Here is a 19,973-nt window from a genome sequence, read left to right on the forward strand (position 1 = left end):
GTGTCACGTGTTCCTGGGAGAAAGTGCCCCTGGAACTGCATTTAGTCTAATTATTTAGATTGTAAGCTCTGTGGGTCAGGGAGAGTGTCATGCGATGGTTGTGGCATTTACTGTATTAGAATTGCTGGCTGTATGGTCTCTTTTGTAAAGCGCTGCATACACTGGGGGCTGTATGAATATATACTGGCTGGATAGTAGGGGCGCGGCAGGGAAGGGGTTACGCCGCAGGCCCCGCCCCGTGAGGGGGCAGGAGGGCAGGGGGGGGGCAGGGGGAATCCTGTTGCAGGAAGAGATGAGCGGTGGCTGCAGAATGGCAGCCCAGTGCTGGGACACGCTGCGGAGGCTGAGCCACAAGTACAAGGAATATGTCATCCACAATCCCACGGGAGCCACGCAGCTGGAGGGCGCCGTGCGCATGCTGTCATACCTCATCGCAGGTACACGTACACCGCCACGGGGGCCTGCCACGCACTGCGGAGCCGTGTAATAACGCGCGGAGCGGTGTAATAACACGCGGAGCAATGTAACAATTTAATGTAATAACGCGCGGAGCAATGTAATAACACGCAGAGCAATGTAATAACACGCAGAGCAATGTAATAACGCGCGGAGCAATGTAACAATTTAATGTAATAACACGCGGAGCAATGTAATAACACGCGGAGCAATGTAACAATTTAATGTAATAACACGCAGAGCAATGTAGTAACACGCAGAGCAATGTAATAACACGCAGAGCAATGTAATAACACGCAGAGCAATGTAATAACGCGCGGAGCAATGTAATAACGCGCGGAGCAATGTAACAATTTAATGTAATAACACGCGGAGCAATGTAATAACACGCAGAGCAATGTAATAACGCGCGGAGCAATGTAACAATTTAATGTAATAACACGCAGAGCAATGTAGTAACACGCAGAGCAATGTAATAACACGCAGAGCAATGTAATAACACGCAGAGCAATGTAATAACGCGCGGAGCAATGTAATAACGCGCGGAGCAATGTAACAATTTAATGTAATAACACGCGGAGCAATGTAATAACACGCAGAGCAATGTAATAACGCGCGGAGCAATGTAATAACGCGCGGAGCAATGTAATAACGCGCGGAGCAATGTAATAACGCGCGGAGCAATGTAATAACACGCGGAGCAATGTAATAACACGCAGAGCAATGTAATAACACGCAGAGCAATGTAATAACACGCGGAGCAATGTAATAACGCGCGGAGCAATGTAATAACGCGCAGAGCAATGTAATAACACGCAGAGCAATGTAATAACACGCAGAGCAATGTAATAACACGCAGAGCAATGTACTAACACATGGAGCAATGTAATAACACGCGGAGCAATGTAATAACACGCGGAGCGATATAACACTTGGAGCGGTGTAATAGTGCGGAGCGATGTAGTAATATGCAGAGCGATATAACACGCAGAGCAATGTAATAACACGTGAAGCGGTGCAGTAACACGCAGAGCAATGTAATAACACGCATAGTGATATAACACGCGGAGCAATGTAGTAACACGCGGAGCGATATAACACTCAGAGTGATATAACATGTGGAGCGGTGTAATAGCGCGGAGCGAAGTAGTAACACGTGGAGTGATATAACACGACAAGCACTATAATATAATGCGAAGCAGTATACCAGTATGCAATGCAATGCTCTGCAATGCAATGCTCTGCAGATACGGTGGCCTGGTGGAGTCCCCTCCAGACTGTTGTGAAACCGTGCAAATCATTGTCATGCTCTGGGAAGGGGTTATATGGCTGAGTCCTCTCGCTGTATCGCTGATCCAGTATATGCTACTGAGGTTTTAAGCCCTTTGCACCCAGAGGCATCGCTATATATATTTCTGTATATCCTGATATATATATATATATTTATTATAGGACGTGTGTGTGCACATACATACGCCCCGTGTGATGTCACTTTTCTGTGTACACTATATACACGGATCATGAAGATCAGGTGACCCTTGGACCTGTTTTTAGAGTGGGGGGAGATGGGGTAGGAGATTAGGGGGGAGGATTATGGGGTTTTCACTGTAACACACCCCTGTCTCTCTCTCTCTCTCTCTCAGGGCGCTTTGCGGATGCCCATGAGCTGTCTGAGCTGGGTATGTACATGTAGACGTTGGGGTAACTGGAGGAGTGCGGGGGGTAACTGGCGGTGTATCTGGAAGCTGGGGGAATACACAAGAAATGGGGTGGCGAGGTTCTGAGGGTCTTTCCCAGAAATAGGGGGTCAAATGGCTATGGGGGTCTTCTTGGGAGGGGGATGACTTAAAATATGTGCGGGTGGAAGGGGTAGTTAGGAGCCAGGAGCGGTGTGAATAAGGGTCAGGATGGGGGGCAAATGAGGGTTTTGCAAATGAGTGCGTTTGGTTGGCGGGGGGAGGAAGATGAGATGGGGGCAGGTCTACGGGTTCCTCACCCTCTCTCTGGTTCTTAGTGTATTCAGCCTCCAACCTGCTGGTTTTACTCAATGATGGGATCCTAAGGAAGGAGCTTCTAAAGCCCCCCACTTCTGTAAGTAGCCCCCACACACTCCTCCTCACTCTGTATCCCCCCGCCCCCTCTGTACTCGCCTCACTGTATCCCCCCTCACAGGAAGGGTCTCAGCAGCACCTCCTCACCTGGCTGGGGGTCCTGGAAAGCCTGGAGGTTTTCATTGAGATCGGGACAGCTCGGGCATGGGGCGAGCGGGTGAGGTGGGCGGCCATACTGCTCATCCAGCTGCTGAAGTGAGTCTGGGGCTCTCCCATGTTATTCGGGGAGAGGGGGGGGGGGGCTCGAAGGGTGGTGTATCCTCTGTGATTCTCCGGAGGGGGCGCCTTGTTCTCCCGGGGGGGTCTCTTGCGAAGTTATCTGTTGCCCTTATGTGACCCTTTCACTATGTGGGTGTATGTCAAGCTGCTTCTCTAACGCTCTCTCTCTGACCTGTGATACCCACTGTAACGCTCTCTGGCCCATGTTACCTAAAGGGTGCTAAGCTTTAGCACGTCCGAAATGCCATTCATGGGATTTAGGGCGTGCTATAGTCTAGCACCCTTTAGTGAACATGGGCCGCTGCCTCGCACGCTCTCCCTCTGGCCCAAATACACCAAGCTCCGTTACTTCAGGGCTCACAACATGGCTTGTCCCATTGGCATAAGCTTAACATCACCTGTCTTAATGAGATGCCTGGGAAATATAACAATGGCTGTGAGATCATAGGACACCAAGAAGGATGACATCACGGAAGGAGAGAGAGGACCAGTCCTGGGGAGCCCGGCGAGTGATACAGTGCGGTGGCGGAGACTTCCCAGCCTGGCAGAGCGGCACATAGCAGAGGTAGCGGGTACGACCCAGGAGAGAACATCATCTATGTAACGGGGACCCGGGGGAGCGGAAGCTGTGAGTAGACCAAGTGAAAACACCTCCAGGGGATCGCCCCTACGACACTTCAGTATCCTTTTCAATGTACACGACTACCGCCGAAATAATAGGTCTGCACCTATTAAAGCAACAAATTGTGAGATTATATATATATATATATATAAAGCAGAAAATAGCCGTGTTAGTCCAGTTGCGATAGTGCAGAATAAATGGTGATACCTTTTTTATTGGACTAACAATTTATGTCATAGGACAAGCTTTCGAGAGGATAACTCTCGAAAGCTTGTCCTATGACATAAATTGTTAGTCCAATAAAAAAGGTATCACCGAATACTGAAGAACTCATTTATTCTGCACTATATATATATATATATATATATATTTAAAGGAACAGTTTTAAAGACAGCGCTCCTTTTTCAACACACCCAAATTGCTGCCCCCCTGGTGACGTGTGCCAAAATGTTGCACCAAATATCAAAATTGAGTATGATGTTTACATGAACCAACTAGTGTCTACCTATAACAATTGGAATAAAATATATTATGGCAACATAAATCAAACAAAATCTAATTGTAAAAAATGTGCAAAAAAATATAAAAAAATGAAATGGTCTGTTGAACATAAAAAAGCATAAAAATACAAAAAATTAAACTATAAAAAATGATACTTAAGTCCAAATGAAGTCCATGAATGAATGAAACAAAGGTCCAGGCTGCTTCTTCTTGGGCTCACCAAGTTCCCATAGTACCTATTAGAAAAAGAAAAGAGAAAAAGGGCCCGATCCTTGTGTAAAATCAGATGAACATTTTAATAAATCATGGACAAGACAAATGCACACTTACAATTTGTCTGATTAAAATAAGCATTTTATGGGACCTGCCCATGCACCAATCGAAGACTCCACAGTCACCTCCGCTCTGCAATCTCACGATTAGTTCGAGACCCAGTAGTTGAGAACGCCGTTTACTCCAAGGTGTATAGATTGATGATAATGGAGTAAACGGCGTTCTCAACTACTGGGTCTCGAACTGATCGTGAGATTGCAGAGCGGAGGTGACTGTGGAGTCTTCGATTGGTGCATGGGCAGGTCCCATAAAATGCTTATTTTAATCAGACAAATTGTAAGTGTGCATTTGTCTTGTCCATGATTTATTAAAATGTTCATCTGATTTTACACAAGGATCGGGCGCTTTTTCTCTCTTCTTTTTCTAATATATATATTTATTTATTTATGTATTTTTTTTTTTAATAATGCAGTTTTGTAGTATTATATGTGACAGTTTTTTTTAAATTCAACTCTCAATTACATTTTTAATAAGTTTTAATATAACGAGCATCCTGTGATATGTACAGCAGGTTTATCCTACCTCCCAGCTTTCCATCTTTGTAATGTTACAGAGGAACAAACGGCAGGTTTTAGCTACATTGTAGAGGTGAATGGTTGAAGGTGCTCGTACAATCACGTGTATGCTCGGGAGAGAAATAACTCCATAAATATCCAGAGTACTGTTATAATGTCCATATGTAAATCACCCACGGGAGATAGAGACCTAGGGGTGTCCACTTGAGAACCACAATAAATGGCCCTTTATATTTTCTTCCCAGGGAATAACTATGTATGCAGTGACACACTAGCATAAGGTAATTAAATCAGGGCTACAGCCCATTACCTGCCAGTATAATGTCAGGAGAATCCAGTCTTCAGGGTGAGCAGTCCTCAGTGGTAAGTAGAGAAGATTCTGTAGAGGAAGCGGGAGCATGGCCAGGATACACGTACAAAAAATAAAAGTATTCCTTACTACTAGGACTTGCTTTATCCCATCGTGATAAAGTCCTAACGGGCGAAACGCGTAGGTGCTCACTTGTGAGCTTCTTTGCAATACATTTGATTGATATCTGGAGGTGCCCTGGAATAGTTTATTTTTTCTACGTGTATCCTGGCTGTGCCTCTGCTTCTTCAGCTGAATCTTCATTGGGAATGCGAGGGAGGAGTCGGATGTGACTCCGGGCAGCGTGCTTGTGATTCTGGGTGTATGATGGGGCTTGTTTGTCAGTATTAATGTGACTACCTCTTGCAGTGGCAGTCTCTGCATGTGACAACGTTGTCACTCTACCAGGGTACCTACACAATAGGACAGTGTACTCATAAGTGGTCTAATACATTAGTGACTACTTACTGTAAGTACACAGCCCTATTCCCCACTTCCGCTCTATCCCTGCTGTGTTAAGATACACCCTATTAGGGTCAGCTGCATATCAGCTCCCTTAGGATCATTGATTTAATCCCACTCTATTGTTCCTATCCTATATAATCCTGAGCGCCTGAAGTACTGGACACTGGATTTAATGTGTGTGTCCAGCCCTTGGACTTTTTTAACCCCGTTATTTTATACTGATGATCATTAAAAGTTTCTTTTAATTTTACTCATAAAACATTCAATTAGGGCACTGAGTGCTACAACTGGGTTCTTGTTCTCTATACCTACATGTATGGTAGTGCTGCCAGTAACGTTTCAGGAGGCAGTAGCACCAGTTTAGCACTAGTGTAGCACTAGTTTAGCACCAGTTTAGCACCAGGCTTAGCACCAGGCTTAGCACCAGGCTTAGCACCAGGCTTAGCACCAGTTTAGCACCAGGCTTAGCACCAGGCTTAGCACCAGGCTTAGCACCAGGCTTAGCACCAGGCTTGTCACCAGGCTTAGCACCAGGCTTAGCACCAGGCTTAGCACCAGGCTTGGCACCAGGCTTAGCACCAGGCTTGTCACCAGGCTTGTCACCAGGCTTGTCACCAGGCTTGTCACCAGGCTTGTCACCAGGCTTAGCACCAGGCTTAGCACCAGGCTTGTCACATGCTTAATATAAAAGCATAAGAAAAAAAAGGAGGAAAGTGGTATTGCTGCTGTAACAAATCCTTACTCCCACACGGGCTCCAAACGCGGTGCCGGCACCAACAGTGACCCATTACTTAGAGACACGTTACTATTCTCTCTGAGTCATTGCCATCCGTACGGGTCATGGCGCTTCGATTCTGAGGCCCACTCCATGTGATTTCTGTGTTCCTCACATATAAAGTGTTATTATTCAAAATCCCTGTGTCTCCGTGTCCCCACTGTCTCCGTGTCCCCACTGTCTCCGTGTCCCCACTGTCTCCGTGTCCCCACTGTCTCCGTGTCTCCACTGTCTCCGTGTCCCACTGTCTCCGTGTCCCCACTGTCTCCGTGTCCCCACTGTCTCCGTGTCCCCACTGTCTCCGTGTCCCCACTGTCTCCGTGTCCCCACTGTCTCCGTGTCCCACTGTCTCCGTGTCCCACTGTCTCCGTGTCCCACTGTCTCCGTGTCCCACTGTCTCCGTGTCCCCACTGTCTCCGTGTCCCCACTGTCTCCGTGTCCCCACTGTCTCCGTGCCCCCACTGTCTCCGTGTCCCCACTGTCTCCGTGTCCCACTGTCTCCGTGTCCCACTGTCTCCGTGTCCCACTGTCTCCGTGTCCCACTGTCCCCGTGTCCCCCTGTCTCCGTGTCCCACTGTCCCCGTGTCCCACTGTCTCCGTGTCCCACTGTCTCCGTGTCCCACTGTCTCCGTGTCCCACTGTCTCCGTGTCCCACTGTCTCCGTGTCCCCACTGTCTCCGTGTCCCCACTGTCTCCGTGCCCCCACTGTCTCCGTGTCCCCACTGTCTCCGTGTCCCACTGTCTCCGTGTCCCACTGTCTCCGTGTCCCCCTGTCTCCGTGTCCCACTGTCCCCGTGTCCCACTGTCCCCGCGTCCCACTGTCCCCGTGTCCCACTGTCCCCGTGTCCCACTGTCCCCGTGTCCCGCTGCATTGTCTGACCCCAGCCTGGGTTCCCTGCCGGCTGAATATTTACTCGTAGGTACAGGGGAGGAGGACTCGGGCCCCCGCCATAGTATATACATATTAATACATCTAGGGAAATAAAGAGGGGTTACACAAAGTATATCGAAATGATTCAAATTAGCATATTTCCCAGGTGTTCTCAGTTTTGTGCACCCGATCTCTCCCCGTGTTGTATAAAGGAGGGGCTGGGAAGGTATATAACTCGCTATGTACTGAGGCTCGTGTTGTGCGGAACGGAGCTTTGTGTATCTGGGACACTTTCTCTCTTGTGACACAGTCTCTCTCTCGTCCCGCGTGACGCTTTCTTTGTCTACCTTTTGTGTGTCTGTCTGTCTTGGTCTCTCGTGATGCTCTGTGACTCTGTCTCTCTCTTTGTCTCTTGTGACACTGTCTCTCGTGACGCCCTCTCTGTCTCTCGTGACGCTCTCTCTCTGTCTCTCGTGACGCTCTCTCTCTCGTGACGCTCGCTCTCTCTCGTGGCGCTCGCTCTCTCTCGTGGCGCTCTCTCTCTCGTGGCGCTCGCTCTCTCTCGTGGCGCTCGCTCTCTCTCGTGACGCTCGCTCTCTCTCGTGACGCTCGCTCTCTCATGATGTTCTCTCTTGTGATGCTCTGTCTCTCGTGATACTCTCTCTTTGTCTCTCGTGATGCTCTCTCATGACGCGCTCTCTCTCATGATGTCTCTCATGATGTCTCTCTCATGATGTCTCTCTCATGATGCTCTCTAACATGATGATCTCTCTCATGACGCTCTCTCTCGTGATGCTCTCGCTCTCTCTCTCGTGACGCTCTCTCTTGTGATGCTCTCTCTCTGTCTCTCGGGACACTGTCTCTCTCTGTCTCTCATGACACGGTCTCTCTCTGTCTCTTATGGTGCTCTCTATCGCTGTCTTTTGATGCTCTCTCTCTCTGCCTCTCGTGACGCTCTCTGTCTCGTGGCGCTCTCTCTCGTGACGCGCTCTGTCTCTTGTGATGCGCTCTGTCTCTCGTGACGCGCTCTGTCTCTCGTAATGCTCTGTCTCTCGTGACGCTCTCTGTCTCTCGTGACGCTCTCTGTCTCTCGTGACGCTCTCTGTCTCTCGTGACGCTCTCTGTCTCTCGTGACGCTCTCTCTCTCGTGACGCTCTCTGTCTCTCGTGACGCTCTCTCTCTGTCTCGTGACGCTCTCTCTCTGTCTCTCGTGACGCTCTCTCTCTGTCTCTCGTGACGCTCTCTCTCTGTCTCTCGTGACGCTCTCTCTCTGTCTCTCGTGACGCTCTCTCTCTGTCTCTCGTGACGCTCTCTCTGTCTCTCGTGACGCGCTCTGTCTCTCGTGACGCTACCTCTCTCTGTCTCAGGGCTTGTCTCCGTGTCCTGCTCCTCCTCTGGTATAAAGCTGGCATACAGAGCTCCCCGCCTGTCACTCCGCTGGACCGAGAGGGGACCCTGAGTGAGACAGGTGTGTACTCCTCTAACAGCACCCAGAGATCCCCTACTCATCCAGCGACCCCCCTCAGCCACCACTCACCCATAGCCCCCCTTCAGCCACCACTCACCCATAGCCCCCCTCAGCCACCACTCACCCATAGCCCCCCCTCAGCCACCACTCACTTATAGCCCCCCTCAGCCACCACTCACCCATAGCCCCCCTCAGCCACCACTCACCCATAGCCCCCCCTCAGCCACCTCTCACCCATAGCCCCCCCTCAGCCACCACTCACCCATAGCCCCCCCTCAGCCACCACTCACCCATAGCCCCCCCTCAGCCACCACTCACCCATAGCCCCACCTAGCCACCAGTCACCCATAGCCCCCATCAGCCACCAGTCACCCATAGCCCCCCTCAGCCACCACTCACCCATAGCCCCCCCTCAGCCACCACTCACCCATAGCCCCCCCTCAGCCACCACTCACCCATAGCCCCCCCTCAGCCACCACTCACCCATAGCCCCCCCTCAGCCACCACTCACCCATAGCCCCCCCTAGCCACCAGTCACCCATAGCCCCCCTCAGCCACCACTCACCCATAGCCCCCCTCAGCCACCACTCACCCATAGCCCCCCTCAGCCACCACTCACCCATAGCCCCCCTCAGCCACCACTCACCCATAGCCCCCCTCAGCCACCACTCACCCATAGCCCCCCTCAGCCACCACTCACCCATAGACAACCCCCAGCAACCACGCCCAGAGATCCCAGCAGCCCCCACTCCCCCGGAGACCCAGAGAGAGACCCCACTCCCCCGGAGATCCACCTCACAACTCCCCGGTGAAACTCCTGATTTCTCCATTTCTACCCCAGCAGAGGGGGGCGGCAGCGAGCAGGATTCCTGCTTTGTGGGGAGGCGTTCCAGCAAATCAGTGCGCTCCCTGTCTGACAGTAAGTGTGCCGTGTGCCGTGTGCCGTGTGCCGTGTGCTCCATGGTATTTACGCACCTAATGTGTGTGTGTGTAGGAAGTTTATGATCCTTGTGTATTTGGGGGGCTGTGTATGTAAGAGGAGCCTTTACACCCCCCCTTTCCCCCACTATTTTGCAGCCCCCTCCCGCCGCAGCCGCTTCTGGCGGAGCCCCCAAATCCAGGAGGGGAAGCGGAGGACAGGAGCGGCAGAGAGAGACGCCGGTACCTCTCCCCTGGGGGCCCTAGGGACAGCGGCAGAAACCATTCACATCCTGCGGCCCATTACTCACTGTATCCTTCATCAGTGACCATCAGACAGGCCCCGGGACCCTCCCCGTCCCCTCTCACACAGGCCCCGGGACCCTCCCTATCCCCTCTCACAGAGGCCCCGGGACTGCTCCCGTCCCCTCTCACACAGGCCCCGGGACCCTCCCCATCCCCTCTCACACAGGCCCCGGGACCCTTCCTGTCCCCTCTCACACAGGCCCCGGGACCCTCCCCATCCCCTCTCACACAGGCCCCGGGACCCTCCCCGTCCCCTCTCACAGAGGCCCCGGGACTGCTCCCGTCCCCTCTCACACAGGCCCAGGGGCCGCTCCCCCTCCCCTCTCACACAGGCCCCGGGACCCTCCCCATCCCCTCTCACACAGGCCCCGGGACCCTCCCCATCCCCTCTCACACAGGCCCCGGGACCCTCCCCGTCCCCTCTCACACAGGCCCCGGGGCCGCTCCCCGTCCCCTCTCACACAGGCCCCGGGGCCGCTCCCCGTCCCCTCTCACACAGGCCCCGGGACATCTCCCCGTCCCCTCTCACACAGGCCCCGGGGCCGCTCCCCGTCCCCTCTCACACAGGCCCCGGGACCTCCCCGTCCCCTCTCACACAGGCCCCGGGTCCGCTCCCCGTCCCCTCTCACACAGGCCCCGGGTCCGCTCCCTGTCCCCTCTCACACAGGCCCCGGGACCCTCCCCGTCCCCTCTCACACAGGCCCAGGGGCCGCTCCCGTCCCCTCTCACACAGGCCCCGGGACATCTCCCCGTCCCCTCTCACACAGGCCCTGGGACCCTCCCCGTCCCCTCTCACACAGGCCCTGGGACCCTCCCTGTCCCCTCTCACACAGGCCCCGGGACCCTCCCCGTCCCCTCTCACACAGGCCCTGGGACATCTCCCCGTCTCCTCTCACACAGGCCCCGGGACATCTCCCCATCCCCTCTCACACAGGCCCCGGGACCCTCCCCGTCCCCTCTCACACAGGCCCCGGGACCCTCCCCTCTCACACAGGCCCTGGGACCCTCCCCGTCCCCTCTCACACAGGCCCCGGGACATCTCCCCGTCCCCTCTCACACAGGACCCGGGACCCTCCCCGTCCCCTCTCACACAGGCCCCGGGACCCTCCTCGTCCCCTCTTACACAGGCCCTGGGACATCTCCCCGTCCCCTCTCACACAGGCCCCGGGACCCTCCCCGTCCCCTCTCACACAGGCCCCGGGATCCTCCCCTTCCCCTCTCACACAGGCCCCGGGACATCTCCCCGTCCCCTCTCACACAGGCCCCGGGATCCTCCCCTTCCCCTCTCACACAGGCCCCGGGACATCTCCCCGTCCCCTCTCACACAGGCCCCGGGACCCTCCCCGTCCCCTCTCACACAGGCCATGGGACATCTCCCCGTCCCCTCTCACACAGGCCCCGGGACCCTCCCCGTCCCCTCTCACACAGGCCCCGGGATCCTCCCCTTCCCCTCTCACACAGGCCCCGGGACATCTCCCCGTCCCCTCTCACACAAGCCCCGGGACCCTCCCCGTCCCCTCTCACACAGGCCCCGGGACATCTCCCCGTCCCCTCTCACACAGGCCCCGGGACCCTCCCCGTCCTCTCTCACACAGGCCCCGGGACCCTCCCCGTCCCCTCTCAGACAGGCCCCGGGACATCTCCCCGTCCCCTCTCACACAGGCCCCGGGACCCTCCCCGTCCTCTCTCACACAGGCCCCGGGACCGCTCCCCATCCCCTCTCACACAGGCCCCGGGACATCTCCCCGTCTCCTCTCACACAGGCCCCGGGACCCTCCCCGTCCCCTCTCACACAGACCCCGGGACATCTCCCCGTCCCCTCTCACACAGGCCCCGTGACCCTCCCCGTCCCCTCTCGCACAGGCCCCGGGACTGCTCCCCGTCCCCTCTCACACAGGCCCCGGGACCCTCCCCGTCCCCTCTCACACAGGCCCCGGGACCCTCCTCGTCCCCTCTCACACAGGCACTGGGACATCTCCCCGTCCCCTCTCACACAGGCCCCGGGACCCTCCCCGTCCCCTCACACAGGCCCCGGGATCCTCCCCTTCCCCTCTCACACAGGCCCCGGGACATCTCCCCATCCCCTCTCACACAGGCCCCGGGACCCTCCCCGTCCCCTCTCACACAGGCCCCGGGGCCGCTCCCCGTCCCCTCTCACACAGGCCCCGGGACATCTCCCCGTCCCCTCTCACACAGGCCCCGGGGCCGCTCCCCGTCCCCTCTCACACAGGCCCCGGGACCTCCCCGTCCCCTCTCACACAGGCCCCGGGTCCGCTCCCCGTCCCCTCTCACACAGGCCCCGGGTCCGCTCCCTGTCCCCTCTCACACAGGCCCCGGGACCCTCCCCGTCCCCTCTCACACAGGCCCAGGGGCCGCTCCCGTCCCCTCTCACACAGGCCCCGGGACATCTCCCCGTCCCCTCTCACACAGGCCCTGGGACCCTCCCCGTCCCCTCTCACACAGGCCCTGGGACCCTCCCTGTCCCCTCTCACACAGGCCCCGGGACCCTCCCCGTCCCCTCTCACACAGGCCCTGGGACATCTCCCCGTCTCCTCTCACACAGGCCCCGGGACATCTCCCCATCCCCTCTCACACAGGCCCCGGGACCCTCCCCGTCCCCTCTCACACAGGCCCCGGGACCCTCCCCTCTCACACAGGCCCTGGGACCCTCCCCGTCCCCTCTCACACAGGCCCCGGGACATCTCCCCGTCCCCTCTCACACAGGACCCGGGACCCTCCCCGTCCCCTCTCACACAGGCCCCGGGACCCTCCTCGTCCCCTCTCACACAGGCCCTGGGACATCTCCCCGTCCCCTCTCACACAGGCCCCGGGACCCTCCCCGTCCCCTCTCACACAGGCCCCGGGATCCTCCCCTTCCCCTCTCACACAGGCCCCGGGACATCTCCCCGTCCCCTCTCACACAGGCCCCGGGATCCTCCCCTTCCCCTCTCACACAGGCCCCGGGACATCTCCCCGTCCCCTCTCACACAGGCCCCGGGACCCTCCCCGTCCCCTCTCACACAGGCCATGGGACATCTCCCCGTCCCCTCTCACACAGGCCCCGGGACCCTCCCCGTCCCCTCTCACACAGGCCCCGGGATCCTCCCCTTCCCCTCTCACACAGGCCCCGGGACATCTCCCCGTCCCCTCTCACACAAGCCCCGGGACCCTCCCCGTCCCCTCTCACACAGGCCCCGGGACATCTCCCCGTCCCCTCTCACACAGGCCCCGGGACCCTCCCCGTCCTCTCTCACACAGGCCCCGGGACCCTCCCCGTCCCCTCTCAGACAGGCCCCGGGACATCTCCCCGTCCCCTCTCACACAGGCCCCGGGACCCTCCCCGTCCTCTCTCACACAGGCCCCGGGACCGCTCTCCATCCCCTCTCACACAGGCCCCGGGACATCTCCCCGTCTCCTCTCACACAGGCCCCGGGACCCTCCCCGTCCCCTCTCACACAGACCCCGGGACATCTCCCCGTCCCCTCTCACACAGGCCCCGTGACCCTCCCCGTCCCCTCTCGCACAGGCCCCGGGACTGCTCCCCGTCCCCTCTCACACAGGCCCCGGGACCCTCCCCGTCCCCTCTCACACAGGCCCCGGGACCCTCCTCGTCCCCTCTCACACAGGCACTGGGACATCTCCCTGTCCCCTCTCACACAGGCCCCGGGACCCTCCCCGTCCCCTCACACAGGCCCCGGGATCCTCCCCTTCCCCTCTCACACAGGCCCCGGGACATCTCCCCATCCCCTCTCACACAGGCCCCGGGACCCTCCCCGTCCCCTCTCACACAGGCCCCGGGATCCTCCCCTTCCCCTCTCACACAGGCCCCGGGACATCTCCCCGTCCCCTCTCACACAAGCCCCGGGACCCTCCCCGTCCCCTCTCACACAGGCCCCGGGACATCTCCCCGTCCCCTCTCACACAGGCCCCGGGACCCTCCCCGTCCTCTCTCACACAGGCCCCGGGACCCTCCCCGTCCCCTCTCACACAGGCCCCGGGACATCTCCCCGTCCCCTCTCACACAGGCCCCGGGACCCTCCCCGTCCTCTCTCACACAGGCCCCGGGACCGCACCCGTCCCCTCTCACACAGGCCCCGGGACATCTCCCCGTCTCCTCTCACACAGGCCCCGGGACCCTCCCCGTCCCCTCTCACACAGACCCCGGGACATCTCCCCGTCCCCTCTCACACAGGCCCTGGGACCCTCCCCGTCCCCTCTCGCACAGGCCCCGGGACCGCTCCCCGTCCCCTCTCACACAGGCCCCGGGACCGCTCCCCGTCCCCTCTCACACAGGCCCCGGGACCCTCCCCGTCCCCTCTCACACAGGCCCCGGGGCTGCTCCCCGTCCCCTCTCACACAGGCCCCGGGGCCGCTCCCCGTCCCCTCTCACACAAACCCCGGGATCCTCCCCTTCCCCTCTCACACAGGCCCCGGGATCCTCCCCTTCCCCTCTCACACAGGCCCCGGGGCCGATCCCCGTCCCCTCTCACACAGGCCCCGGGACCCTCCCCTCTCACACAGGCCTCAGGATCCTCCCCGTCCTCTCTCACACAGGCCCCGGGACCCTCCCCGTCCCCTCTCACACAGGCCCCGGGACATCTCCCCATCCCCTCTCACACAGGCCCCGGGACCGCTCCCCGTCCCCTCTCACACAGGCCCCGGGACATCTCCCCGTCCCCTCTCACACAGGCCCCGGGACCGCTCCCCGTCCCCTCTCACACAGGCCCCGGGGCCCTCCCCTCTCACACAGGCCCCGGGGCCCTCCCCTCTCACACAGGCCCCGGGGCCCTCCCCTCTCACACAGGCCCCGGGACCCTCCCCGTCCCCTCTCACACAGGCCCCGGAACCCTCCCCCTCCCGTCTCACACAGGCCCCGGACATCTCCCCGTCCCCTCTCACACAGGCCCCGGGATATCTCCCCGTCCCCTCTCACACAGGCCCTGGGGCCGATCCCCGTCCCCTCTCACACAGGCCCCGGGGGCCGCTCCCCGTCCCCTCTCACACAGGCCCCGGGGCCGCTCCCCGTCCCCTCTCACACAGGCCCTGGGACATCTCCCCATCCCCTCTCGCACAGGCCCCGGGACCCTCCCCGTCCCCTCTCAGACAGGCCCCGGGACCCTCCCCGTCCCCTCTCACACAGGCCCCGGGACATCTCCCCGTCCCCTCTCACACAGGCCCCGTCCCCTCTCACACAGGCCCCGGGACCGCTCCCCGTCCCCTCTCGCACAGGCCCCGGGACCCTCCCCGTCCCCTCTCGCACAGGCCCCGGGACCCTCCCCGCCCCCTCTCGCACAGGCCCCGGGACCGCTCCCCGTTCCCTCTCGCACAGGCCCCGGAACCCTCCCCGTCCCCTCTCGCACAGGCCTCGGGACCGCTCCCCGTCCCCTCTCACACAGGCCCCGGGACCCTCCCCGTCCCCTCTCACACAGGCCCCGGGACATCTCCCTGTCCCCTCTCACACAGGCCCCGGGACCCTCCCCGTCCCCTCTCGCACAGGCCCCGGGACCGCTCCCCGTCCCCTCTCACACAGGCCCCGGGACCGCTCCCCGTCCCCTCTCACACAGTACCCGGGACATCTCCCCGTCCCCTCTCACACAGGCCCCGGGGCCCTCCCCTCTCACACAGGCCCCGGGACCCTCCCCGTCCCCTCTCACACAGGCCCCGGAACCCTCCCCCTCCCGTCTCACACAGGCCCCGGACATCTCCCCGTCCCCTCTCACACAGGCCCCGGGATATCTCCCCGTCCCCTCTCACACAGGCCCTGGGGCCGATCCCCGTCCCCTCTCACACAGGCCCCGGGGGCCGCTCCCCGTCCCCTCTCACACAGGCCCCGGGGCCGCTCCCCGTCCCCTCTCACACAGGCCCTGGGACATCTCCCCATCCCCTCTCGCACAGGCCCCGGGACCCTCCCCGTCCCCTCTCAGACAGGCCCCGGGACCCTCCCCGTCCCCTCTCACACAGGCCCCGGGACATCTCCCCGTCCCCTCTCACACAGGCCCCGTCCCCTCTCACACAGGCCCCGGGACCGCTCCCCGTCCCCTCTCGCACAGGCCCCGGGACCCTCCCCGTCCCCTCTCGCACAGGCCCCGGGACCCTCCCCGCCCCCTCTCGCACAGGCCCCGGGACCGCTCCCCGTTCCCTCTCGCACAGGCCCCGGAACCCTCCCCGTCCCCTCTCGCACAGGCCTCGGGACCGCTCCCCGTCCCCTCTCACACAGGCCCCGGGACCCTCCCCGTCCCCTCTCACACAGGCCCCGGGACATCTCCCTGTCCCCTCTCACACAGGCCCCGGGACCCTCCCCGTCCCCTCTCGCACAGGCCCCGGGACCGCTCCCCGTCCCCTCTCACACAGGCCCCGGGACCGCTCCCCGTCCCCTCTCACACAGTACCCGGGACATCTCCCCGTCCCCTCTCACACAGGCCCTGGGACACTCTCTCTCTCGCTCTCTTTCTCTGTCTGTCTCTGTCTCTCGTTTGCTCGCTCCCCGTTCCCTCTCGCACAGGCCCCGGAACCCTCCCCGTCCCCTCTCGCACAGGCCTCGGGACCGCTCCCCGTCCCCTCTCACACAGGCCCCGGGACCGCTCCCCGTCCCCTCTCACACAGTACCCGGGACATCTCCCCGTCCCCTCTCACACAGGCCCTGGGACACTCTCTCTCTCGCTCTCTTTCTCTGTCTGTCTCTGTCTCTCGTTTGCTCGCTCCCCGTTCCCTCTCGCACAGGCCCCGGAACCCTCCCCGTCCCCTCTCGCACAGGCCTCGGGACCGCTCCCCGTCCCCTCTCACACAGGCCCCGGGACCCTCCCCGTCCCCTCTCACACAGGCCCCGGGACATCTCCCTGTCCCCTCTCACACAGGCCCCGGGACCCTCCCGTCCCCTCTCGCACAGGCCCCGGGACCGCTCCCCGTCCCCTCTCACACAGGCCCCGGGACCGCTCCCCGTCCCCTCTCACACAGTCCCCGGGACATCTCCCCGTCCCCTCTCACACAGGCCCTGGGACACTCTCTCTCTCGCTCTCTTTCTCTGTCTGTCTCTGTCTCTCGTTTGCTCGTTCCATATTTCCCGCCTGCTCTCTCTCTCGTTTCGTTCTCTATTTCGTTCCGTCTCTTACTTGCTGTCTCGTTTACGTTCTCTTTTCCTCTCTATCCTACCTGTGTGACCCTTAACCCCTTGCTGGCAGTGGTGAGTTTGGCTGCCTGGGGTCAGAGGTCATGGAAGCCCTGGATGTTGGCTGCAGCCCTGGATGTGAGCAGGTAAAGTCCAGCCCTGGTCATGAATCAACGTGGTCACTTTTAACCCTTTCACTGACAGGATTGTCAACACAAATGTAATTGGGGGCGGTGGGCAGGAAACACATTGAGTGGGAGATAGCTGTCATAGCTGTCATAGCTATCTGGCAGAGCAAGAGATGGCCATGCTTTTTAAACTTGGTGATAGCTGTGCATTGTCACACGGAGTCACTGAGAGATCGCTGTGCATCGTCACACTGAGTCACTGAGAGATCGCTGTGCATCGTCACACGGAGTCACTGAGAGATCGCTGTGCATCGTCACACGGAGTCACTGAGAGATCGCTGTGCATCGCGACACGGAGTCACTGAGAGATCGCTGTGCATCGTCACACGGAGTCACTGAGAGATCGCTGTGCATCGTCACACGGAGTCACTGAGAGATCGCTGTGCATCGCGACACGCAGTCACTGAGAGATCGCTGTGCATCGTCACACGCAGTCACTGAGAGATCGCTGTGCATCGTCACACGCAGTCACTGATAGCTGTGCATCGTCACACGGAGTCACTGAGAGATCGCTGTGCATCGCGACACGGAGTCACTGAGAGATCGCTGTGCATCGTCACACGCAGTCACTGAGAGATCGCTGTGCATCGTCACACAGAGTCACTGAGAGATAGCTGTGCATCGTCACACGCAGTCACTGATAGCTGTGCATCGTCACACGCAGTCACTGAGAGATCGCTGTGCATCGCGACACGCAGTCACTGAGAGATCGCTGTGCATCGTCACACGGAGTCACTGAGAGATCGCTGTGCATCGTCACACGCAGTCACTGATAGCTGTGCATCGTCACACGGAGTCACTGAGAGATCGCTGTGCATCGCGACACGGAGTCACTGAGAGATCGCTGTGCATCGTCACACGCAGTCACTGAGAGATCGCTGTGCATCGTCACACGCAGTCACTGAGAGATCGCTGTGCATCGTCACACGCAGTCACTGAGAGATAGCTGTGCATCGTGACACGGAGTCACTGAGAGATCGCTGTGCATCGTCACACGGAGTCACTGATAGCTGTGCATCGTCACACGCAGTCACTGAGAGATCGCTGTGCATCGTCACACGCAGTCACTGATAGCTGTGCATCGTCACACGGAGTCACTGAGAGATCGCTGTGCATCGCGACACGGAGTCACTGAGAGATCGCTGTGCATCGTCACACGGAGTCACTGAGAGATCGCTGTGCATCGTCACACGGAGTCACTGAGAGATCGCTGTGCATCGTCACACGGAGTCACTGAGAGATCGCTGTGCATCGCGACACGGAGTCACTGAGAGATCGCTGTGCATCGTCACACGGAGTCACTGAGAGATCGCTGTGCATCGTCACACGCAGTCACTGAGAGATAGCTGTGCATCGTCACACGGAGTCACTGAGAGATCGCTGTGCATCGCGACACGGAGTCACTGAGAGATCGCTGTGCATCGCGACACGGAGTCACTGAGAGATCGCTGTGCATCGCGACACGGAGTCACTGAGAGATCGCTGTGCATCGTCACACGCAGTCACTGAGAGATCGCTGTGCATCGTCACACGGAGTCACTGAGAGATCGCTGTGCAGCGTCACACGCAGTCACTGAGAGATAGCTGTGCATCGCGACACGGAGTCACTGAGAGATCGCTGTGCATCGCGACATGCAGTCACTGAGAGATAGCTGTGCATCGTCACACGGAGTCACTGAGAGATCGCTGTGCATCGCGACATGCAGTCACTGAGAGATCGCTGTGCATCGTCACACGCAGTCACTGAGAGATCGCTGTGCATCGTCACACGCAGTCACTGAGAGATAGCTGTGCATCGTCACACGCAGTCACTGAGAGATCGCTGTGTATCGCGACATGCAGTCACTGAGAGATCGCTGTGCATCGTCACACGCAGTCACTGAGAGATCGCTGTGCATCGTCACACGCAGTCACTGAGAGATCGCTGTGCATCGTCACACGCAGTCACTGAGAGATCGCTGTGCATCGTCACACGCAGTCACTGAGAGATCGCTGTGCATCGTCACACGCAGTCACTGAGAGATCGCTGTGCATCGCGACATGCAGTCACTGAGAGATCGCTGTGCATCGTCACACGCAGTCACTGAGAGATCGCTGTGCATCGCGACATGTAGTCACTGAGAGATAGCTGTGCATCGTCACACGGAGTCACTGAGAGATCGCTGTGCATCGTCACACGCAGTCACTGAGAGATCGCTGTGCATCGCGACATGTAGTCACTGAGAGATAGCTGTGCATCGTCACACGGAGTCACTGAGAGATAGCTGTGCATCGTCACACGCAGTCACTGAGAGATAGCTGTGCATCGTCACACGGAGTCACTGAGAGATAGCTGTGCATCGTCACACGCAGTCACTGAGAGATCGCTGTGCATCGTCACACGGAGTCACTGAGAGATCGCTGTGCATCGTCACACGCAGTCACTGAGAGATAGCTGTGCATCGTCACACGCAGTCACTGAGAGATAGCTGTGCATCGTCACACGGAGTCACTGAGAGATCGCTGTGCATCGCGACACGGAGTCACTGAGAGATCGCTGTGCATCGCGACACGGGGTCACTGAGAGATCGCTGTGCATCGTCACACGGAGTCACTGAGAGATAGCTGTGCATCGTCACACGCAGTCACTGAGAGATCGCTGTGCATCGCGACATGCAGTCACTGAGAGATAGCTGTGCATCGTCACACGGAGTCACTGAGAGATCGCTGTGCATCGCGACACGGAGTCACTGAGAGATCGCTGTGCATCGCGACACGGGGTCACTGAGAGA

The 19,973-nt window shown here is 59.0% G+C and overlaps 1 protein-coding gene across 2 annotated transcripts in view; it reads left to right on the top strand.

Moving 5' to 3' along the window:
- Window positions 1-265: 265 nt before the first annotated feature.
- Window positions 266-19,973, top strand: part of PEX16 (peroxisomal biogenesis factor 16) — a 25,841-nt gene continuing 6,133 nt past the window's right edge. The window contains exons 1-8 of one of the 2 annotated variants that reach the window (XM_075567528.1): window positions 266-437; window positions 2,100-2,135; window positions 2,471-2,547; window positions 2,629-2,762; window positions 8,585-8,685; window positions 9,527-9,604; window positions 9,763-9,915; window positions 17,088-17,160. In XM_075567528.1, the coding sequence (XP_075423643.1) occupies window positions 293-437; window positions 2,100-2,135; window positions 2,471-2,547; window positions 2,629-2,762; window positions 8,585-8,685; window positions 9,527-9,604; window positions 9,763-9,915; window positions 17,088-17,160 (797 nt within the window). In that variant the 5' untranslated portion in view covers window positions 266-292. The remainder of the gene's footprint in view (window positions 438-2,099; window positions 2,136-2,470; window positions 2,548-2,628; window positions 2,763-8,584; window positions 8,686-9,526; window positions 9,605-9,762; window positions 9,916-17,087; window positions 17,161-19,973) is intronic. The other variant, XM_075567529.1, reaches the window with a different exon arrangement.

Source organism: Ascaphus truei, chromosome 12 (assembly GCF_040206685.1).
Source record: "Ascaphus truei isolate aAscTru1 chromosome 12, aAscTru1.hap1, whole genome shotgun sequence".
NCBI lineage: Eukaryota > Metazoa > Chordata > Amphibia > Anura > Ascaphidae > Ascaphus > Ascaphus truei.